The sequence below is a fragment of the Phaethon lepturus genome, unplaced genomic scaffold (assembly GCF_000687285.1).
Source record: "Phaethon lepturus isolate BGI_N335 unplaced genomic scaffold, ASM68728v1 scaffold1043, whole genome shotgun sequence".
NCBI classification, from domain to species: domain Eukaryota; kingdom Metazoa; phylum Chordata; class Aves; order Phaethontiformes; family Phaethontidae; genus Phaethon; species Phaethon lepturus.
The window spans coordinates 2,443-27,441 of record NW_010528156.1 but is presented as its reverse complement, the minus strand read 5'-3'; the positions used below and the strand labels follow the sequence as shown (position 1 = coordinate 27,441).

The 24,999-nt window shown below is 40.7% G+C and overlaps 1 protein-coding gene across 1 annotated transcript in view; it reads left to right on the top strand.

The window, feature by feature from the left end:
- LOC104618068 (ras-related and estrogen-regulated growth inhibitor-like protein) overlaps window positions 1-8,107 on the top strand; it is a gene marked incomplete at its 5' end in the record, with an annotated part of 8,488 nt that extends 381 nt beyond the window's left edge. Inside the window, 3 exons of the mRNA XM_010283572.1 lie at window positions 1,776-1,849; window positions 6,561-6,709; window positions 7,825-8,107. Of these exons, the coding sequence (XP_010281874.1) occupies window positions 1,776-1,849; window positions 6,561-6,709; window positions 7,825-8,107 (506 nt within the window). The remainder of the gene's footprint in view (window positions 1-1,775; window positions 1,850-6,560; window positions 6,710-7,824) is intronic.
- Between the last annotated feature and the right edge of the window lie 16,892 nt (window positions 8,108-24,999).

Sequence of the window (24,999 nt, the reverse complement as noted above, 5' to 3'; positions counted from 1 at the left end):
CAGGAATGCACTGATTTGATACCGTTGTGGAAAGCCTCACTGTGCTGAGGATAGATTTTCTCATTCATGCCGGAACAAATATGCTGATCTTTAAGGCACTTCTAAAATCTTGGAAGATGGCAAAGCAGGATGTGAACTTTCACATCCCAGGTACAAGCACTATTTAACTGATAGGTGATCACCTTTGGAAGTGTGCGACTGCAGTTGATGGGGCATGAGAAATCCCAAAACTTAACAAGGAAGGGAGCCCACTATCTCACTTTCCTTGCTAAAGGGAAAGGCTGGTTCCAAAAGCCTCTTTTTAAAAAAAAAATCAGAGTAGCATTCCATGATCCATAAATAAATAAAAAAGCAGTACTAAGCTGAATTGTATTGAATGTATCCAGATGAACTTATTCTGAAAGTATAGTTGTACGTAAGTGCTCTACCAACGTTGTTGTTATACAAACACAGACTGAACAGATAGTTTTTGTCCCAGATGTTTTATCTAAGTCTAAGCTGTCACATGTAAGTTATGTAGTGCTCTCTGTGCTCCATGTGTGTTCTAAGCCACCTACAACTGAAAACAGGTCTCCTTTGTTCTGACCCTGCGACACTGCAAGTATCAGAAAAGGCATGTCAAACTCCCAAAGCATTTTCATTTTTAAACAAATGTTTGTTGTAAGCTAAGTTTAGCTCTATTTCTAGGCAGGAGGAAGTAGGAGAAAAGTGGGAATAAGAGTGATAAAGTACAAGATCATCCTAGAACGCTTTTAGTGAAGTCAAAGTATTAATTAAAAATTTGTTTAATTCTGGAAACCACCAAGGGGCTGCAGATTTGATACCCTGGGATACTTGAGAATGATAGTTTATGATCAGATGAACTCTTAAGACATGCATGAAGGATTCTTAAGAAGAACATGGTGCTGAACTGAAGATGCTTAGTTCCAGAGACCATAGCCCTTGTCTATACCCTCATTACATACAGTTTGAAGTGTATGTTCAGTAGTGCCAGGACGAGTTCTTGTCTTTGTAGTTCAGTCACTATGAGGAATTACACTGTAGACAGCTTGCTGGTGACCAGTGCCATGAACTCAAGTTGGTTATACTTGCTTAAACAGCCTACTGCTTAAAATAATAATGATGGTCTGTCTGCACCAGAGTTGCCTGGGTTGCTAGGGCTGGTGGAGAACTGACACTACAGAAATATTTTAAGATCTAGTCTAGGTACATGATCCTGTAAATGCTATTGATCTAATGCTACCTAGCATGAGAACTCTTAAAGCACAAGATTTCATAGTAAATAAATATTATTACCAAATAATGACTTTTGTGCAGAATCAGAACTTACACATAGGCTGGTTTACTACTTTCATAATCCTAAACTTTGGTAGCAAGCTGAGTAGTCATCACCATTTATCTGATTCTGAGCATTGTGCATCCCCTTTGCCTCCATTTTGGAACAGGAAAACTAGGGTCTGAAGGTATTTATTGCACCAGTGCTTCCATGGGAATACCACAGTGAAGTGGTGTTAGTCAGTCTAAGGGGTTGGGCAGTTCAGGTGTTGCAAAATATGTTTGTTTTCATGGTGTGAAAAATAACAACCAAACAAACAAACCCCAACAACCAAACAAAAAACCCAGCCAAAACAAACACACAAAAAACCCCCAAAACCAAACAATACCCAGGGAGTTCCCCTCAGTATTAGCGAATCTCACCTTTACCATCTTTTCTTTTGACTGTCATCTCCAGTCACTCTAATGCTGGTTTTCTTTGAATGCCATGTGTCTTTTAGAATGCATCTACACTAAACACTTATGCCTGGATGGGAGGCAGATACACTTGGAAATTTATGACCCTTGTTCACAGGTAAGAATTCTAGAGGGCAAAGAAAGGCTGTTCCTCATTCTAACTGTGTAACGGTAGAAACAGTCAGGGGGGTTACAAACTTTCTGTCTGGTTCTTGGAATTTGTGCTTGCTGGTTTTTTTGAAAAGACTCAAATTTCATAGCTGCAGTGGCTCAGAACTGCTTAGTACTTTCCCATTTTGTGGAAGAAGCCCTTCATTGCTTAAATTTTCTGTAAATGCTTTTGCATTTTTGGAATATTGCTAACAGAAATAACTTTTCCCATTTCTGCATTTTATAGGTAAATACAGAGATAAGTTATAGTATTATATGCAGTTTTCTCAAATGCCCTAAATGGATGAAATTTAGTTTATAAAGCAAGCAGTCTATTAAATGTCTGCAGAAACAGTCAAAGTAGGTAGGCCTGGAAGTAAAACCTGCATTCACAGAACAGATCCAAGGAAAGCCATAATGCAGGCTTGTACGTGTCGACAGCTGAACTTTGATCACAATAAGCCACTTTGTAATAAAGCTTTTTGTATTAATTTCTTTCCTCCTATTACAAGAATAAAGAAACTTTGGGACTGCATAGCACATGCAGACCTAGGTAGGTCTGTCTGGCTAATAGCATTAGCTCGCAAGGTTCCATTTTGGGCAGAGATACTGCCTCTTAATAACTGGGATAACGAAAGCTAATGCCAAAGCACTTGAAAGTCTGACTCAGACTTAAAAACCTAACGCAGTGAGCACATAAAATGAACCACCAAAAAAAACCATTCTTCCTAGAAATAAGCAACGCCATTGCTTGTCCCAGGGCAATGGGGATCCTGAAATGGCCACTGTGCCATGTTATGCTATGGAGTCCTCTCTTGCCATGCAATCTGTTAGAAGCTACTGTTCTGTAGGCGTGTTTCCACCTACCTCAGACCTCTTTCCTAAGCCTACGTATAGCTTCCACTTACTGTCATATTAAATCCTGTGTCATGTGAACAACTCGCTATTAAGATACTTGAAACTTTGGGAGTAGCAGCTATCTAGGGTAACACAGATTAGACTACGTTATAGTCAGAGACGTTGCTTGCTACAGTTTGGGCACCTTTTTGCTTTTAAGGAGACCGGAGAGATCAGCTGTGTTACAGGCAACTCCTTTTGCCAGCATTCACTGAGCCCTCTTGTCCCAGTTCTTCCTTAGGAACAAGGCTTAACTTTAGCTCTTTGCTGCCTTCTGCTGTTCTCCTCCTGACTTCTCTTTAGTGCCTGCAAGGGCGTAGGCAGTGAGTAGTGGTGGTATTGCTTTTTGTCTGATAGAACTGGTGATTCTAGAAAAGTGATGGATGGGGTATGGAGGTCCTGTATCCCATGGGAGCTGGATAAGAAAAGCTGTATCTGAGAGGAGGCAAAACAAGGGAGGGAAGAGTCCCCATTTTTGGTTCTGCTTCCTGGGATCTTGCTGTTCTCTGAGGCTTTAGTAGCTGGATCCCTGTTCTGCAAAGCTTACTGTCTCTTCATTGCAGGTTCATGAGGGGAAAACCCTGCTTAACCAACTTAATTTCCTTTTATGACAGGGTCACCCATCTAGTTGATCAAGGGAAGCCAGCAGATGTGGGGTGTTTTTTTTTTTTATTTTAGTAAACCTTTTGATACTATGTCTCAGTATCAAAATGTCAAAATGTCCAGCATACAGCTAGACAAGCCCAGAATACGTTGTGTGAAGAATTGGCTGATGGTTGGGCTCAGGGTTATAGTAAATGAGGTTACATCAGGCTGGTGGCCAGTCACCAGTGGAGTTCCCCAGGGCTCAGTTTTAGGGACAGTTTTTATAAATGATCTGGATCCAGGAATTAGATGTACATTAAGTAAGTTTGCTAATTATACTAAACTAGGAGGACCTGTGGATTCCCTTGAGGGTAGAGATCTGGGTAGACTAGAGAGCTGGGCAGTCACCCACCTTATGAAATTTAACAAGAGCAAGTGGTGGATTGCCCACCTGGGATGGAGTAATCCTGGTTATAGGTACAAATTGGGGGATGAGATGCTGGTGAACAGCCCTGTGGAAAGAGATCTGGGGTTTTGGGTTGATGGCAAGTTTGAGTATGAGTGTGCTTTGGCAGCCAAAAGAGCTAACTGTGTCCTGGGGTGAATCAAGCACAGCATAGCTAGCCAGTCAAGGGAGGTGATTGTCCCACTCTACACTGCACTGGTAAAGCACCTCAAGTATTGTGTGCGGTTTTGGGAGCTCAGTATAAGAAGGACATAACACTATTAGAGTGTGTCCAGAGGAGGATGACTAAGGTGGTGAAAGGCCTTGAGAGCAAGACTTACAAGGAGTGGCTGAGGTCACTTGCCGTGTTCAGCTTGGAGAAGAGAAGGCTGAGGGGTGATGTCATCACAGTCTACAACTTCCTCAAGAAGGGCAGGGGAGGGGGAGGTGCTGATCTCGTCTCTCTGGTGACCAGTGATAAGACACAAGGAAATGGAATGAAGCTGCATCAGGGGAAGTTCAAACTGGACATTAGGAAAAGATTCTTCACTGAGAGCATGGTGGGTTGCTGAACAGGCTCACCAGCGAAGTGGTCACAGCACCAAGCCTGCCAGAGTTCAAGGAGCATCTGGATGATGCTCTTAGTCATATGATTTACTTTTAGATAGTCTTGTGACGAGCAGGGAGTTGGACTCTATGATCTTTATGGGTCCCTTTCAACTTGAGATATTCTATGATCCATCTGGGAAACAGCTGAGACATACACAAGTCACCTTTCCTGCCCCTAAACCTGCTGCACAGTCACTACAATATTAAAAAACTGTTGTATTAAAGATACTGAAATATTCAAATAGTTCTGGAAACCTGTTTCATCTTTTTCTCATGCATCTCCTTTCACTGCCAGCATTGAGTTACCATGTCTTATGGTAAGTTACAGCCTTCCCAGCACAGCTGTTCATGATGGGGTTGTACCATGTTCATGATAGGGCTGAGGCAGTTGGGGTTATTCAGCCTGGAGAAGAGGAGGCTCTGGGGAGACCTTATTGCAGCCTTCCAGTACTTAAAGGGGGCTTGTAAGAAAGATGGGGACAGGCTTTTTAGCAGGGCCTGTTGCAAGGGGTAATGATTTTAAACTAAAAGAGGGTAGATTTTGTTTAGATATAAGGAAGAAATTTTTGATAATGAGGGTGCTGAAACACTGGAATAGGTTGCCCAGAGAGGTGGTAGATGCCCCATCCCTGGAAACATTCAAGGTCAGGTTGGACGAGGCTCTGAGCAACCTGATCTAGTTGAAGGTGTCCCTGCTTACTGCAGGGGGTTTGGACTAGATGACCTTTAAAGGTCCCTTCCAACCCAGAGATTGTATGATGCTACAGTGCTGCCCTGATGCTAAGCTAATCAGGAAAACCAGAGTGTGATGTTGGTGGAGACTATATATTGCAAGGAGCAAAATAGTAAACTTGTGAAGGAACAACTTAAACAGTCTTCAGATTACTATCCAAGATGGATTTTCCATAGACCAAAAGTAGATTTCTTTTTTTTTTTTTGGTCATCTTCCAGTATTTTACCTATCTTGGGTCACATGGTCTTGCTAGCAGCTGACATGTCGTCTGCAGGGATAAACTAATTTAAAATAGTCTTGAAATTACATTCTTTAGCTTAATGGGACAGTTTGCAGCTCTTGCTTTCTAGAAATTGAAGTGTAACACTTTCTTGGGGTGAAGGGACTCAAGGACTGGTACAATCACAGCATCACTAAGGTTGGAAAGGACCTTCAAGATCATCAAGTCCAACCATTAATCCAGCATCACCATGTTCCCTAAACCATGTTCTGAAGCGCCACATCCACACGTTTTTTGAACACTTCCAGAGATGGTGACTCCACCACCTCCCTGGGAAGCCTGTTCCAATGCCTGACCACCCTCTCAGTGAAGAAATTTTTCCTAATATCCAGTCTAAACCTCCCCTAGTGTAACTTGAGGCCATTTCCTCTCGTCCTATCAGTGGTTACTTGGGAGAAGAGACCAACACCCACATTGCCTCAACCTCCTTTCAGATAGTTGTAGAGAGCGATAAGGTCTCCCCTCAGCCTCCTCCAGGCTAAACAACCCCAGCTCCCCATCAGACTTGTGCTCCAGACCCCTCACCAGCTTTGTTGGCCTTCTTTGGACACACAATAATCCCCTTATCATTTGCATGACTTTTGTCATCAGTTTTATTCAAGTCAACTGCAGCTTGAATTGAGATTAGTTGTTTTTTCCTAGCCCTGTAGAAGGTTATCCTGTAGGTAAATACTGTTTTAGACTTGAACAATGCAAAGAAGAAATGGAAGAAGTGAGTGGGAACAAAGAATTTTTAACAAATTAAGCTCACTGCAGTCAGCATATTAGGAACATACAAAACAGCTGTAACCAGAAACAGTGCAAATACAAGTGGCTCCTGTATGTTTCATTCTCCTGGAACTCTGCAGAATTTTCAGCATAGGCAATGGCTGTACAGGTTATGCAATTTTACCTCTTAAACAAAGCATAACTGTTTCATAATGAATTTGTTGATGATCCAAAGTGCTATATTTAGTGATGGTTATTTATTAGGCCTTTGTAGCAGGGCTTACCTGAATTCAATGCCAGCACCTAGACCTATTAATATCTTTTGCAAGAAAAGATACAGCATTCTCACATTCACAGTGACAAAGAATTCTCTGAAGTGACAACAGTAACATTCTTTTTGCATGTGAATTTGAACTTTTCAGCCACAGCGGGGGAAGCTCTCCCTCACAGACAAGCTCCACTGGGCTGATGGATTTATCATTGTTTACGACATCAGCGACAGAGCATCATTTGCATTTGCAAAAGCGTTGCTGTACAGGATTCGGGAGTCCCACATAGGAGCTTGCAAAAAGTAAGTGGTGTTATTTTTGTTTCCCTCGGCAAACGTACAAAAAAGCTGAGAACATTTCTGTGAGCTGTAGGCATCCTAGTAGCAATTAAAACCCAGTAGGATCCTAGTGGCATAACACAATACCAACAATAAGGTACCGGAAGGTAATCTGTATGGCAAATTGCAATCTATTTCACTGTATCCAAAGCCAAGTATATCAGTATTTCTGTTCTTATTTCTTACAGCACTACTATTTAAATAATTACCATAAATTTACATGGGTAAAAAAGCTGGCACAGCCAGTCTAGGCTTTTACTTCTCAATTCTATGACCAATGGAGATGCACCAAGGTGGGGGTTGAAGAAAGCATTTCCCACAATAAATGGATATACCACCATGAATGTCTCCTAAACTACCTTTAGCAGTGACCCCAACATTATTTGTGCACATGAGTGACCATATGGTAAGAAACAAACTATTTAACTTTCAAAAAGAATGACCAAAATTGCAAGTCTGAGTATAGGTGGTGGTGTGTATTCCTGCATCAGTCAGCTGAGGTGCTTTCTAAATAAATGAGAGCAAAAACTTTTACTTGTATCAGAAGTAGAGCAAAAAAACCCTAAAAAAACCACTTATCTGTCTGTTTTACTGCTGACCTTTCTTAATTAAAGTTTCTCTGGAAGGAGTAATTTTAGCAAAAGCTCAGAATTAGGATTCCTATGTTTTTCTGAATTATGTCACTGACACTGATGCATCTCTTTGACTCTATTCTTTTATCTACAAATGGCAATAATGACTAGCTTGCTTCTTCGTGAAGTGTAGGAGCTGACAATATACTCAGCAGTATAGAGTATGAAAACCGCAGTGGATGAAAAATACATGAATTCACTGAGTAGAGGAACCAAATGAAAACTTACTGGTAGAGAATAGCTTGTCTGGAAAATCCTTTGACTACAGCATATGGAAAACTATAACTCTGCTTGGCAAGGTTAGGGGGTTGGTTTGTTCTTTTGGGTTTTTTTTGCAATGCCTATTACCCTGAACATACATACTTTTCATACCTACTGTATATAGCCCAGCATACAGCATGGTATTATAATGTATCTTTTCTCTAATTGGAACCTTTTTGATTTCAGAATGGTCGAGTCATCAGTATTTTTGGTCGGTAATAAACAGGATTTATGCCACATGAGAGAAGTTGGCTGGGATGAAGGTCAAAAGCTGGCGATTGATAACAAGTGCCAATTCTGTGAACTGTCTGCAGCAGAACATTATCAGGAAGTTGTGGCAATGTTCACAAAAGTCTTGAGGAATATCACCTCAAATTTCAAAATGAAGGAAAAGAGACGACCAAGTGGATCAAAGTCAATGGCCAAGTTAATCAACAATGTGTTTGGAAAGAGAAGGAAATCTGTGTAAAAGATGGTTAGTCTTGAAGTAGGAATAAGCTGAAATAATGGAGCAGGGGCAGCTCTTGGGATTCAGTCAATTTCCTCCAAAGGTCAATGTCTGGAGGTGTAAGACAGTAGAAACCAAAGGCAGGAGATAGTACGGTCAAGTGGACAGGGTCTAGACCTGGAAGACCTGACCTTCTATTTCCAGTTCTACTACAGATTTACTGTGCTAGGGCTGTGTCACTTAAACTCTAAGATGCTCCTCTCACCCTTTATCTTAGAAGTTCTTCAGAGGAGAGTTCTAGTCTGTACTTATTCAACACCAGCATGGTCTTGGATAGAGCTTCTAGGTGCCACCAGCATGGTCTTGGATAGAGCTTCTAGGTGCAACTGAAATATAAACAGTTATTTTAAAATAAACTCAGCCTTGCTGATAAAAATCTTACTTCAGAATTCTGAGAAGTAGTTGGATTTTTTTGTGCAAGAACGCTTGCACTAAAGAAAGGCAAAATACTGCTGCTGTATGTGGTAATATATTTATATTTAACTCAAAGAAGAATGTCTCAGATCCTCATGTACCTAAAGGTGCCTAACACCTGCTGAAATTCATATGAATTAAATGTTTAGACACGAAATCTACAAAAGTTACTTACCTGCAAAGCCTGCCTTGCAGAGGCACCAGAAATAGGGAAGCAGATAAACAAAGCAGTATTGTCTCCTGTTCCAGTATCTTTTTGTTGGGGTTTTTTTGAGTGATGAAAGAAAGTAGAGAAGGTTGAGGAGGGTGAGAACTGAAATGTTAGTGAAATGTCAGTCAGTGAGCATCGGGCTGTTTTGGCAAGGTCATTGTTCAGTGAAATAATTTTATGGCTAAGGCCAGTGTAACATCTTGGGCTGATCCCTTTCGGAGAGCAGTTTTTGTGGACTGTAGCAAAGTTTCCGTACCTGTAAGGTGGATGAGCCTGTTCAGTTTTAGATGGGAGTGGAAGCTTGAAAGCTTGGCATATGGACTGGTAGAGAGCACAAGTTCTTTAGGATGTCTGCCTGGATTTAAAGGTCAGCCTGCTGGTAAGACCTGTGCTCCTAACTTGTGTAGAGTGTTTTCCCTAAGGACAATGTCTTTACAACTAGTCTAAATGTCTTTACAACTAGCCATTGCTATGGTACGGAAATGCCACTTGAGAGAGCACTGAGGAATATGTTATCTATACTTTTCAAATGTGGATATTAAACATCAGCTAGGTCTAAACATGTTATCAATTGACATTCAGAGCTCTTACTGTAGACTTAAGTAAATAAGGGCTTAGCCCAGTGTGCTGTGCTCATACAGAAATTATGAAAGGGTAGAGAAGTGAGCTGAAGATGAATTACTACCTCCTACCCATTCCAGAGGACAGCTGGGATTCAGTCTTTGTAAGCTGCTGAGTTGAAGCCTACCTCTGCTCTAAAATTTTACCTACATTGAAACGAGTAAAATTACTTTATCAGTCACAGCAGAATGCTGATTTTCAAATGTCCACTCCCATAAGATAACATTACAAAAGCTATATAATCTCAGCATTACTTTTACAAAATAAAACTAAAGCACATTTTAATAAGTGTCGACCAAAAATCACTTCCTTTTTTCAGGAGAAGATACTATTTCACTTGTTTATTTCACTTGTTGTAAGACTACAAATACTGGAATATAGTTCTCAGTGTTGCTTTATTTCTATGCAGATGCTGCTCTGCCATATCAGGAGTAGTGTATTTAACTGTATTGTCAATATCTAGGAGTCTGAACTTGAAGACTACTCATGTACACATTTCAGCTTTCCAGCGCACATGGAATTCCAGAACTACTAATAGGCTGTTGATCTGTCAGGTAGCTGTATCTCACCAGCTCTAGCATTGCCAGATTCAAGAACTCTTATCTGTATTTACTGCTATGGTATTAAATAAACTGGGTATTAAGATGGATGTGTTAATGCTTTTTTTCTCTCTACTGTGGTATAAAGCTACAGACTTTTCGTTTTGGCTACTGTAAAAGTGAAGCACCATGCAAATCTAGAATTCAAATTAGAAAAGGTAAATCTGGGAATCAGTCATTTGCACAGAAGAGAGCCTCTAGCTGTGTTACCTGTACACAATGAAGAACCCTTCATCTACCTTTGTACAGTGAACAGTAGAGAACTTTTTAAAGGATAAAGAATTTTTTTTTAAAATTTGACAAGACAGCCACAGAGAAGCTAATTAGTTTTGATTTGCTCATATTAATGGGAATGTGGACTTCCACATAGGTGGAATCTGCAGTATACCCCACAGTTTTCCTTCCCTTTTTGTCCAGATGGGGTAAGTGCTGGAACACAAGAGTGGCTGTCTTCTGGCCCATGTGCTAGCTTACACTCATCTGAAAACCAGCTGAAACAGCTGCAGGATACATTTTGACTTAAGCACACTAAAGCACCCAGTATAGACATAATTTGATGTTCTTAGGATTGGATTTCACATATCCTTTTTTGCTGGTAAGTGCAGATGAACAAGAGTGCAGAATTGGGAAAAAATTAAATATTAAAGCAGATGTTATCCCTTTCTAAGTGTATTTTGTTAGGTTTTTTCTTTTTACATGAAGGCCCTTTAAATTAAAATAAGATACTTAAAATACTGATAGATAGATATATATTGCTAAGTGTTCTTGGAGTTTTAACAAGGAAGATAATATGTTACTGGCTCAGCCACATTTCGCAATGCAAGAACCCTGCTTGCGTAACAAAGTAAATGATGTAACTGATGTTTGATGCTTGCCCTTGACAGTGACACAACCTAGAGCATATCAAACTCATTGAAGAGAATGGAAATGGAGCTATCTGTGTTGCCACGGATTGCTTCAGCATACAACCCCATCCTTTCTCGCCAAAAGATTTTGAAATTGCCATACACGAGTTCAAAGTTTCTTGCTGTTGTGTCTGGAAGTCCTTGTTTATATGAACTTTCTAGTTTCAGTAAAATTTTGCCTGAGAAAGGCACTCAGAATTGATGTTCTTTCTCCCCGTCTTCAACTGTTTTTTTGTACTTCAGGAACAGTGACATAAAAGCAAAGAGATTCTACTGAAATATAAAGGTAATGGCCCCTGGCTCCCAAATGCCGTCTCTCAGAGAGCTTTCAGGTGGTTTTTGAAGCTTGCTCTTACTATAGTTTTGAAATAAACAATCAAGACAAACACAACCTCCTTTTTCTGCTGTCATGTCTGTATGCATTAAACTGTTTTTGTAGATCCCCCTATGGGCACATTCAAAATGGTGCAGAAGGGAAAATGTCACAGAAAAACTTAAAGCATGATACTCCTTGAAGAAGGAATAAAGTACAATGTTGAGTAGACCAACCAAACATGCTGTTTCTTTCTAATGTATTTAAATAAGGACAGCAATAAAAAAGGTGGATCAGAAGTTTTGATGCTGTGCTATACACCAAAGACAAAAGTAACCACCATAGTCTTTTTAGCGCATTGCTAGACAGTGGTTTCTAAAGCGATTATGAAGGGTGTAACATTGAAGCGCAAAGACCTTGCGAGTTGTGCATGGACAGTCTGTTGCTTTCCTTTCTGTATGTCTGACTACACTCCTTGGAAGATAGTGCACCAGTAGATATCTGAAGATGTCTGATCCTCCTGAGCCAGCCAGGAGGCAGAGAGAGGGACAGATGCCCTGGCTATTGGCCTGAACAGGTATGATGTTCTCACTGGCAGCTGGGTCCCGATCACTCGGTATTTTCAGAGGGTACACTGTAAAGAAGAAGGTATTACGAATACCACTCAAAAACAAAACTAAAATGCAGTGAAGTATCCAAGAATAAACTAACTTTCTATCAGGATGCCTGTTGGAGCAGGTGCTTTAGGTTAAAGGAAGTTTTCATACAGATTTACTATGCTTATGGATATAGGAACAAACTCCAGCTTTGATTAATATGCTTGAAAGGAATACTTGACTATTGGCTCTGAAGCAAGAAACACATTTAAAATAAAAAAGTGACATGCTAGTAGAATAATCCAGAGCAATATTAAACTGTACTCTATATTAAAAAAATAAACCCTCTACCTCCTTAAACCTGTCCACAGGAATAGAAGCTCTGTCATTGCCTTTACCTGCCCATGGGGAATAACCACAAGGGGAAGCTAAATTTTTATGTGGTGTTCAGCCAGTTTGAAAAGCAAATTCTTTGTTTACATGCCTAAGTGTGGAGCTGGGCACCTGTCGACTTCTATTGTTTTAAAACTTCAGTTTGATTTTTCCATAAAGAAATAGTGCTGTAAATGCCTGTTTAGTTCCCCCCCCACACACTCCCCGCCCCCAATTGATGTTATGTGAGACAGGCAGGCTATTCTGAGTAGGAGGTTATTTTTAAACAGAAATTACTCTTTTCCAGAAAGACTGTAAGTTTCTGCCTTCTTTTAATTGCTTTACAAAGTAAATTGAGTCCCTCTGGTAATATAATTAATATCCACGTTTAGCCCTATATATTTGACATGACTTGAGCCATTTACTGCCACATTCATTTTTTAAGACTGGCTAGGAGTTCAGATAAGTATTTAATTCCTTCTGAACTCTGTAAAACACCCAGAGTTTTTCCAGTGGAGGATTCTAACAGTACAGAGAAATACGTACTGCGAGACAAGCAGAGAACGGAGCTGTTATCATGGGGCTTGAGCCATATGGTCCCCTCGTACACTCCTGTGTTCATGTTCAGCAGCAAAAGGGCATCGTATCTGTATTATATAATGTATTTCATTACTTGAAATAAATATAAAGGAGGCAGACATTAAAACATTTGACCTTAAAATTATAGGCATTGCGGTATCTAGTGAAGAGTTCATTTTTAATAGACACAACTTTTAAAATGAGCTTCGCACAGGTTTTTGTGGTGGCGTTTTGTTTTGTTGTTCTTTTTTTTTTTTTTTTTTTAAATAGCGTTTTCTAACTTCTGGGGAGAGTTCCCTTCCTTAAGAAACTTCATTTTAAAGGTGCTGTGAGCCTCTAAAAGCTTAACAATCTTTTGCTGAGTGCCTTTTAAGTCACACGCTGCGCGCCGAGGAGACACCCGGCAGCTTTACTGCTGCCAGCGGCCCCCTCTGGTGGCGCTTCGCCCGCACTTCACCCTCCTCGGTCAGCAGCGAAGCCTTTCAGCTTCTCCTCGGGTGCAAACGTCAATGCTAATAAACCCAAGAAAGCTGATCACAAAGTACAGGTAAAAACCCTCCTTCCTTCCGATACTATAAAATTCAGCTGTCGATTATGCTGAGCTTAACAACATGACATTTCATAGGCTTCATCCGACAGCATCCTTACTAATAAAACTGTAAAGGTTTTTCTCACGACCGACTCTTCTGAGCTCGGCTGTTTCGCTGAACTATCTTGTTTAAGATGCTGAAAGGTTTCCTCTTAATATACTGTCCATGCATATTAATATCCTTAAGAAGGATAAGGATAAGAATTTTTTTTCTGTCATTTTCCCAGCTACACCTGTTGGTCTGACAACAGGTCTCACCTCCACCTTGTCTTTCTACAGCTTCCTGAAGGTATTATCCCCGGAACATGACAGGGAGACGTGGCAGGGAGCTAAGGCAGAGTTAGGCGAGAGTGTTTCTTCTCTTACCTGTAAGCTATAGCACAAATACACTACTTCAATCATTGAATGAGCAAGGTCACTTACTGGAAAGGCTCCAAGGTTGGATTCACCTGGACCAGTATGGAGGTATTCTGGATTTCCATCTCAGCTAGATGCCTTTCTGCGGAACAATTCACCTTAGCAAGGTGATGCCTCAAATAACGTAGATGAATGACGCTCCAAAAGGCATTAAACTCTCCACCAACTATAAAGGTAATTAGGGTTGGGGATGTTTAAAGTTAGGTGAGATGAATCACATTCCAAATATGGCCTCTCGGGGCTCTTTGCTAGCTATTTTGCCCTTCATCTTCAGCCGTACAGAGCCCATCTGTCCCTCTGTAGAAAGTCAATTGAGTCCCTATGGTAGACAATTAACATCTAACTTGAGCTGACCATTGGGTCATTTAATGCTAAATTTATTTCATATGATTGATCAGGATGCTGGATTATATTTGATCCCTGCTGAACTTCATGAAACACTTTGAAATCCAGCTGTCACATGTTAAATTAATGGATGAACTGGAAATGAAGCTGAGAATAAGTTAACTGAGTACTGACACAGACTGCTTCCAAGCTAGCTCATTAAAAACTAACTAGCAGACCTTGATGCTTCACTGCAGTCTCTGCAGCAAAGCCATATCTTAAATGCTTGCCTATGGTAACTCCAAAAGCCTAAGCAGAAAGTTAAATTAGGTCTCCTGACTCCAAAGCTAGTGATTCAACTCATCGGTTGTTTTCAGACTTGGAAAATACGTTTCAATAATTTGTGTGTAAGCAAAGATACTATCTCACTTTGTGACTTATTCCGATAGCAATTACCAGCCATATGGCATGAACCAAACTCATTACTTGTAAATGGACAACATAAAATCTCTGCATCATTTATGCCTTGATTTGCTGTTGAATGTCCTCCCTCTTCACAACTGGAGGATTTTGCACCAAATGGCTCTATCTTAAAATATTTCATTAAACAGGATGTTTAACTAAACAACAAAGTTGTTGAAGTGAGCTATTTCCTCTAGACCACTGATGTGAGGCCACAGTCACGCCAGTTTCTCATCACATCTCCAGCTATTACAGCACTACAGTATTCAAAGAACAATATGAGAAGCCCAGAAGTATGCATGTTGCTGATGGACCAGATGGCTGCTGCTATAGACTATATGCAGCAGCTGAATTGTAAATGCCTTTCCCTCACTGAGAGTACTAATCTGGGTCTGTGCATTATATTCTGAGACTTTTTTTCATGTATCTTAGGGGAAGACAATGCATTTTGATACTTTACTTCCTCTTTCAGATTTGGCTGATATTTACTAACAGGTTCAGAAGTTGTCAGTGGGAGAATGTACTGACAGGGCAGTTCAGGAAAGGTTCAGTGGGTGTCTAGGCTAGAATCTAAGGTGAAATATTATTTTACACTTCCCCTCCCCCCCTTACACAGTTAAATTGGTAAAATATAGTAGAAATTGCTTCATAGTTTCTTCCATGTGAGTTATCACCAGGGTAGCATCTTTTACTTTGCAGCAAGATGGCTGCATGCAAAAAACCTATTTTAAACACTGTCCTCATCTACAATAGTGGATTATTAGAAATGTGTCTTGCTGTCATACAGCTAGGCCTCATTCTTCAAATTCTCTGCATGAGAATGCCCTCTGAGTGAGCTTTCCTACTTAATAACGACGAATCACATAGGTAAAGCTACTTGTGTATAAGGGTTCTTGTGATTGCTGGGCTGATCTAAATGGATGCACAATTATATGACTAAATACAACAACATTTTTTACTAACTACATACAATTTTGGCTGTCACTCAGAATTCAATTCCATCAGATGATTCAATAAATGACTGAGGTAGTCTGGGATCTGTCCTATACAGACCTTAGGGAATACTTCAAATACTGAACTAAATCATATAACTTATCTTAAACACAAATGGAAAAGCTTTACAAAGGAACTAATCTTTTACAGTGCTTGAAATCTCCTTCTGTTTGCTTGCATTGCGTTTTTGATCATTAATACAGAGTTACAAACAAATACTATTGTGCATGTAGGTGTTTCTCTAAGCATTGAGGGTGCCTCCAGTTTAGCCTATATTAAAAAAAAAAAAAGGCTAGTATATACAAGGTTGTATATGGTCCGGTGACCATATACATGGTCATACCGGACCTGAGTGGTCCAGTCTGCCTTCAAAGAACTAGTTAAACTAATTTTTTTCCCATTTAGCCATTAAACAGTGCCTCCAAATACTTTTTGTCTGTACTGCTGCTGTAAGTCTCCTAGGAGCCACATCAGCTGTGCTCAGCATAGCAAGTTACTCTTTCTCCTTTCTCTTGTTTCATTCTCAAGTCCAGCTTCAACCTCTGGATCTTATTGTCATGAGTTCAGCAGCAGAGGGTATGTACACTCCAATTACTAATACACAGAACCTGTATATTACAGCCTGTTACCATGCTCTGATCTACTTTTAACACAAATGCACTGATACGTGTCTAGGGAAGTGAGGGGCATGAGAGAAACCTTCCCCTCTCTCCTCTCTCTCTCATCCCTTATGCACACATAAATATGCATGTGATAAATCTGCTCTGTTTTTGGAAATCTGTGCTAACATATTCAAATACAGGTATGCTCAAATGGAGGTCAAAGTAGGGCAACATATCTAACACTTTAAATATGTGTACTAGCACTTCTCGGGCACAAGTCACAGGACGAAGAGATAACAGACCTGTATTGGAACTTCTGCATTTGCGCTTTGGTCACAGGGTACGTACGCCTTTAGGCAGAAAGGGAGAGAGACCGGTGCTGGTCTAAGAGAAGTTCTGAAGATTGTTTGTAAGAGGACACCATAGCCAGCAACACTCTCCCCTGCTATTAACCAGTATTTTTTTCTTCCCATTACCCCAAATGAAAGGATTGTTTTTGCACCAAATCTGTTTGATCACTGATTGCTTACTAGGTGATGCTCTGGGCTGAAATTACTCTCCAAGTAACACAGATGTATTCCACACGGGCCCGGTGGAGAATCACATGAAAACTGAGCTAAGCTAAATTTGAATGAGCAGGCTAGGAATTAGAAGCAGTCCCAGCCCAGTCTCGGCAGTACTTTTCACAGCAGGTATGCACGCAAAGGGTTGGGAAGGTGCGCCGATAAATAAAGCACTTGCCTCATTGGTTCCTTCCTGCTTTTCCAAAATTGCCATTTCTCCAGATCCAGAGAGCTACCTTGTACCTTTGGAAGGAACACACACAGAGCCTGTTGTCCAAACCCTCTTTTTCCCCGGCTCGCTCTCTTCCTTTGCCCAGCTGAGTAGAAGAGATGAAAGCCTTTGTTTTTAATTTGACTAAACTCGGGTCAAATCCTGCTTGCTGTTATTCTGGAACAAACCCAGAATGACTCCAGATTTACAGTGGTACAAGTGAGAACTAAATTATGCCCTGAAAATTCATTTAAAAATTTTTCAGGCACCTAAACAGATGGATAAATCAAGCACAGATTCTCAGGTCAACCTCTACCAGAAGGAATCTCTCATCTGACTTACGGTAGAAGTAAGATGCTATGATAGCAGCTAACAATAGAAAAGGAGATACAGCAAGGGAGGGGAATATTTTTCAGTATCAAACTCACTTGATTTAATACAAGGCATGCAAAACTAATGATGGCTTTGAGTGATACCTGTATGTTTTATAGGTTTATAAATTGGTTGTAGTAAAATCTTATACATCCTATATCACTAGGTATTGTTTCAGCCTATTACAGGAGATATCTATCTAGAGTTGACTGAATTGTATTAATCTGATCCTAGTTTAATGATGCCTTAACATTTTTATGGGAGAATTTAATGTTTGCAATATCCATGTTCCTTATTTGAAAGTGTGACTTATAGGTTCTCATCTTCCTTAAATTATGAAATCCTTCAGCTAATAAAGGAAAATGATTATGGTTTGCAAAAAAGGCAAAGTCATTTAACAATCCATATAACTGTCTATTGTAGGTCTTTGCATAATAATTGTAATTTAGCTATTAGGAGTTCTAAAGGCAGTTATCAGTCATATGCTGCAATTCTGAGGAATAAGGGAAAACTCAAATTATTTAAGGGCTTTGTACTTTCCAAAGGGTGGAAAAAAATACAGCAGAAATCAATAATACTTTTAGCAATGAAAAAAAAATGTTATGCTGAAATAACCAGTTGTTGATGGCAATTTTTCTAACTATCTGATATTAAAATTTTCAGCTTTCACCCGTTTCACGGTCACAAAATGATCTTCATTTTATACAGAAAGCCAAGTTAGGAATTGAACCTGTAATTCTTGATGCTCAAGATTATCCATTTTCAACCTAGGTACATGAAAAGAGGTGATCAAAGAAATCAGACGGACTGTAAACAGGCAGAATATTTCTTTTTCACTTTGAAATGACTATCTAAAGTTAACTTCATATCTCGGGTATATCTCGACTATTTCCTTCACTGATGAGGAAACTGTACACTTGCATCCAGCTTAGCCAACTGCATGTGCTTTCATATTTCTTGCACTATGGTCAAGCCTCTTGCAGTTGTAAGATTCTCTTTTAAGATGCCAACCCTCCTTCCTCCAACTCTCAGCTTTCCTCAGTAAAAGCTGTACCAGGTAGGTGGACACCTGGATGAGGTGTCCACCCTCACCTCAGTCCCTATGAAGATTCTGTAGCGAGTCTCCCTGGAAGCCGTTTCCAGGCACATAAAGGATAAGAACATGACTAGGAACAGCCAGTACATATTTGCCAAGGAAAAAATCGTTTCTGACCAACCTGTTCACTTTCTATGATGAAATTAGTCTCTCTGTGGATAAGGGCACAGCAGTGGATGTAACTTACCTTGAATTTCGCAAGGCTTTTGACACTTTTGGACAGATGGACTGGACAGGGGGGCTATGGAAAATTGGCTGGACGGTCAGGCTCAAAGGATAGTGCTCAGTGGTTCAAAGTCTAACTGGGTCTGGTTTCTACAGGCATTTGTCAGGGGCTGATACTGGGACTGACATTATGTAGCATCTTCATTGACAGCCCTTGCAACAGGAGAGAACCCATCATCAGCAAGTGTGTGAATGGCACCGAGTGGGTGGCAATGGCTGAGACACTGTGGGGCTGCCATTCAGAGAGACTCTCCGGAAAGAGACAGAGACAACCTGAAGGACTGGGATAACAAGGAGCCTCATGAAGTTCAGCAAAACAAATGTGAAGTTCTACATCTAGGATGCAATAGCTCCATGCAACAGCATGGGCTGGGGACTGAGCAGGTGAGAGGGCAACTTTCAGAAAAGGAGTTGGTGGTCCTAGTGGACAAGTTGGACTTGAGTCAGCAGTGTGCTCTTGTTGCTATGAAGGCTAACTGCATCCTAGATTGTGTTAGTAAGAACACAGTCAGCAGATGAAGGAGAGCACAGGTTGTCCTCTACCTGGCACTTGTGTGGCTGCTTCTGGAAGACTGTGCAGTTTCTGGCCCTCCAGTGCAAGAGCAACAGGCTGGAGTTAGTTCAGCACAGGTCTATGAAGATGGTTAAGGGGCTGGAGCACATGATGTGTGAGCAGGGGCTGAGGGAAGTGGGTTTATTTAGCCTGGAGAAGAGAAGGTTAAGGTGGGATTCAATTGCATGTTTCAGCTACCTACTAGGGGGCTATAGAGAAGACAGAACCAGCTTCTTCTCAGAGACAAAAGGACATGGGTCAACAGATACAAGTGGCAGTAAGGGAAATTCCAACTGCGTACAAGGAAATAAATTAACAATGAGAGTGGTTACGTATTGAAACAAGTTTCCCAGAAAGGCTGTGGAATCTCTGTCCTTGGAGATATTCAAAACTGGACTGTAAAATGCTCTGAGCAACTTGATCTAACTCTAAAGTTAGCCTTGATTAGAACAGGAGGTGGACTAGATGACTTCCAGCTATCCTGTCCAACCATATGATTCTGTTACACACATCCTTCCTTTGCTCACCTCTCAGAGCTGCAGTGGAGATAGCATAGCTTCTAAGGTCCGAGTTAGTGGGAAATTTCTGCCTGTCTAAAAGAAAGACAGTGAGCTAGAAGGGTATTTTCTGTGGGCCACCTGGTTGGATAATACTGACAATCACTGGCATGTCCTTAAGAGTGGTCATGGATTCATGTCTGGTTATGTGACAGTTACAAACTTCTTCCCCTTCCTTGCAAAATCCTGTTGCAAGAATATTTATAAAGAATTTCAGTGTACTCTCAATGAAAGCTAAGATGACCAGATGAAAATTATCTAAATGAATATGTTTTAACACGTATGAAAATAACAGAATACAAATTATTACATGATATTAAAAAAATTGTGATAGGGTAACTGCCTTCACTTCAGAGATTTGTCTTCCAAACACAGTCTTGTCCCACTCCATTTATATTTGGTACACAGCATATTTTTTGTAGCAGACCTGGAGGTCAAAAGTCAAAATTGACAGATGTGCCAGGTACACAGCTACTAACAGGCACTGCTGCATGCAGTACCTAGAATGAATGCCAATCTTTACATTCACCAACTACTTATAACACAAAGCACCATTTAACAGACCAAAATATAGACCAACAAAACCATATTTTGAGTACCTCCTTTACATCCTATATTTACTATATTGGTAACTCTCTGTTGTCAGTAAATGCTGATCACCTTTGCACACCGATTGATTTTTGCAATGACAGGGTCCATTCTTTAGATGGATCTGCAGAACATGCTTAGAAAACAAGCGGTAATGGCCTGGCGGAAAATGCATTATTTCTGTGAATTGCTCGTCCTTTAATTCACTCAAAATAGGTGCAAAACACACAGGCAAGTTAAAAAAAAAAAAAAAAAAAAAAAAAGAGGTGCCAGGTTAGTAAAGGTAAAGAAAAAATTAAGCTGTTTTCATACATCCTGTGGATGTTAACTCCTTTGAGAAAACTGGCTTTGAAGAGTCAATTAGTGTCTTACCTTTCAAGAATTGTTTCACTTATTGTTACAAAAGGTTCTGATCTATCTCTTTGAATGGATGTTCTTTGCATACATCAAACCCAGATACTGCTTTAGGAAGTGTTCTGGATGTTGTATGTCCTTAAAAACCCCCAAACATCAATAACAAAAAACCTCCAAGGAATATAAAATTTTTACTCTGAGTTTGAGATTTAAACTATTTAAAAGAGACCAGCTAATGCTGTCTGTGTGGGTATTAAGAAATCACAGAATCACAGAATCATTAAGGTTGGAAAAGACCTTTAAGTTCATCAAGTCCAACTATTAACCCAACACCACCATGCCCACTAAACCATGTCCTGAAGTGCCACGCCTACACATTTTTTGAACGCCTCCAGTGATGGTGACTCCACCACCTCCCTGGGCAGCCTGTTCCAATGTTTGACCACTCTCTCAGTAAAGAATTTTTTCCTAATGTCCAGTCTAAAAATAAAACAGTATCTAAGGAAAGCCTTTGATAAAAGCATGATCACAGTTAAAAAAAAAAAAAAAAAAAAAAGGGCTCCTAAAATGTCACTTTCTATTCAGAAAAACTGTTCCCTGTGGCTCCCTAAAGCATATCAGACCTTGCTGCCTCAAAAGAGCTTTTGTAGGGTCCTCAGACAATTTAGAACTATGCAAAGTTCTCAAGTTTGCAGCAGGTGTGACTAGGATGCAGACAGGCACTTCCACCCACAACTCATTTCTGATAGGAGTTTTCCGAATTGTCCTTTGCTGTACCCATTTTTCATAACCCTCCATTCACCTGCATTATTCTTGTTGCTTTGAATCTCATTTATTTTCTCTCAGATGACTAGCAATGGTCTTCTCAGCAAAGATGTCAACACTAAAGAAATTAGGACTAAGTACAACACACACATCTTGGTGGCACAACATCTAGAGAACAAGTTATGCAAGATTTAGGTGGTGAGAGACTCGATCCCAAGATGTTGGAATCACTGAAAATTCTCTGACTGGTGTCAAGGTGCTTTGCATTGACTCGCATAATCTCAGGTTCAATGAAGGGACACAAACAGCCAGTCTTTCCCTCTACTTTATGTAAAACTGTATCTGGGTTTCAGTGGGGCTTCCCATTAGTGACCTCTGAGTAATTTAGGGTAAATAGTGTTGAGAGTTATTTTTGCCCTATATACAGCATAATAAGTATTTAGAGAGAGATACTGAATGCACATCTGAAAACTCAAGTGTTCTATGATTTAGTCTAATATAATACACCATTGGAAGCTGATTACTTTAGTTAGTTAAGCCATAAAGCTCCATTTAAATATAACTATTAAGAAACCAGGCTATTAATAATAATTATTGCAAATGTCACTGATTTCACATAATAAAACTTAATAGACTATCACCATTATAACATGTGCTCACCATAATTACACTGTGTACCAACTTGTGCTTGATTCTGTCTCTGTGAATCACTTCAACACTCTATTCAAAGCTCTTCCTTACAGAAGAAAACAGGTGTCTTCTAGGCAGTTGGAGAGAGGTTTAAGGGAAGGACACTTTTTCTGTTTAGGTCTTTGGGATAGAAACAGAAGAGAAGTCTAAATATTTTCCTTATTGTAAATGCCTGTGTTAAGCTTTGACTTGTGTATTTTCCTTTATCAGCCAATCTTTATAAGCAAAGCATAAAGCATTTTATGAATGACATCTCGACCAGTTCATAGAATCCTAGAATCTCTGGGTTGGAAGGGACCTTTAAAGGGCATCTAGTCCAACCCCTCTGCAGTGAGCAGGGACATCTTCAACTAGATCAGGTTGCTCAGAGTCCTGTCCAACATGACCTTGAACGTTTCCAGGGATGGGGCATCTACCACCTCTCGGGGCAACCTGTGCCAGTGTTTCACCCCCATCACAGTGAAAAGTGTCTTCCTTATAGCTAGTCAAAATCTACCCTCTTTTAGTTTAAAACCATTACCCCTCGTCCTACTGCAACAAGCCCTGCTAAAAAGCCTGTCCCCATCTTTCTTACAAGCCCCCTTTAAGTACTGGAAGGCTGCAATAAGGTCTCCCTGGAGCCTCCTCTTCTCCAGGTTGCACAACCCCAACTCTCTCAGCCTGTCCTCACAGGAGAGGCTCCATTGGTGCTCCATCCCTCTGATCATTTTTGTGGCTCTCCTCTGGACCTGCTTGAACAAGTCCATGCCTTTCCTGTGCTGAGAGCTCCAGAGGTGGACACAGTACTCCAGGTGGGGTCTTAACAGAGTGGAGTAGAGCGGGTAGAATCATCCCCCTCGAACTGCTGGCCACACTTCTTTTGATACGGCCCAGGGTACAGTTGGCTTTCTGGGCTGGGAATGCACATTGCTGGCTCATGTCCAGCTTTTCACCCACCAGTACCCCCAAGTCCTTCTTGGCAGGGCTGCTCTCTATCCCTTCATCGCCCAGCCTGTGTTGATACTGGGGGTTGCCCCAACCCAGGTGCAGGACCCTGCACTTGGCCTTGTTGAACCTCATGAGGTTCACACGAACCCATTCCTCGAGCTTGTCCTGGTCCCTCTAGATGGCATCCCATCCTTCAGGTGTGTCAACTGCACCACTCAACTTGGTGTCGTCTGCAACCATGCTGAGGGTGCCTCAATCCCACTGTATCTGTCATTGATGAAGATGTTAAAGAGTACTGGTCCCAATACGGACCCTTGAGGGACACCACTCGCCACCAGTCTCCATCTGGACATTGAGCCATTTACCACTACCCTCTGGAAGTGATCATCTAACCAATTCCTCATCCACCCAACAGTCCACCCATCAAATCCATCTCTCTCCAATTTAGAGAGAAGGATGCTGTGGGGGACCTTGTCAAAGGCCTTACAGGAGTCCAGATAGGTAACATGGGTAGCTCTTCCCTTGTGTCCACTGATGTAGTCACTCCATCATAGGAGGCCAGTAGGTTGGTCAGGTAGGACTTGCCCTGGGTGAAGCCATGCTGGCTGTCTTGAATCACCAGCTCCTGTGTTCTTGTGTTTGTATAGCCTAAGCTTAAGTGACAGGCTTTTAACTTTGGATAGCCCAAGAATGCAGGATAGGTCTGGCATTTGCACTACATTTCATTTCAAAACACAGCAAGGGAATGTGTAATTGGCCTGATGAGGTTCTGTCAGCTGACTCTTTCTCTTTTCCCTAATTCTTTCTTCCAGCCTCCTTTGAGTGTCACAGATGGGTAGGTAAAGGTGAGCTAAAATACAACATGAGAATGTTAATTGATGGACTCAATGCTTATCCTAATTTCAAACACAGAACGGCTCTTGCAGAACAAAGCACTACAACAGGAAGAATTTTTTTTGCTTTCTGACTGTTCTACCAAATAAATGCTTAGGAGCTCTAGCAATGGGCAGAGAAAGAGATGTGGGACATGTGTACAAACTGTTAGATTGTAGATCCAGGTTCTGGACAGCAGGAAAGCAGAGTCTATATAGAAATACGTGTTTCAGAACACCTGAGTACAGAAGCCCAGCATCTCACTTTTCAAGTGACTGAGGCCTGACGCCTTTTATGAAAAGGGGATTAGCTGCAGTGAAAACATATCACAGTGGATCTCTTACAGCTGCATGCCTCAGTTTCCCAGTTTGCAAAATCTGTGTGCTACTTCAAATGTCTCTTTAAATAAGGCTTGGAAATGTTCAACTTAAGACATGCCTCATGTATACGAACACTTGCCATATTATTACTCAGAAAATTGGCAAGTTGTTAATATAAAATAAATGAGGCTCAAAATTATGCTATAAAGCCAGAAATACCTAAAACCAAAGTGACATTTTAACATGGAACAGATGCATTTACAATGAGCAAAGCATCTAGAAATCAATCCAAGGGGCCTTTAAGTAAATAGCTGAGTTTGTCCATTTAGAACATTAGTGCACCTAGCAAATCATAGTGGCTAATGTCAACATATCATCCTAATGCAGGGGACATACAACAATAAATGAGATGGTAAATATTTTCTGAGGAGAGGTCAATATTTGCTATGCTTGATGCTGTTTAATTCCTCAAATCCATTAACGTTTAAATGGACAGAATTCAGAGGTGCTCTAAAGCCCTTGCAGCTTCCTACTGACTTTGGATGGAGAACACCTCGCAGAAGGAAGGCACCCAACCTGTCTCATACAACATACACACCATTTATAAATCCCAAGTTATTAAAATTAAAATTAACCCCCTGTAGAAAGGCCCAAGACATGACCTGGGTTACCATTTCAGATCTCTTTTGGGAGTTTGCTGATAGTCACCATTTCCATAGATTTTGTGGTGGACCATCTCCATCCACAGGCAATAATTTAACT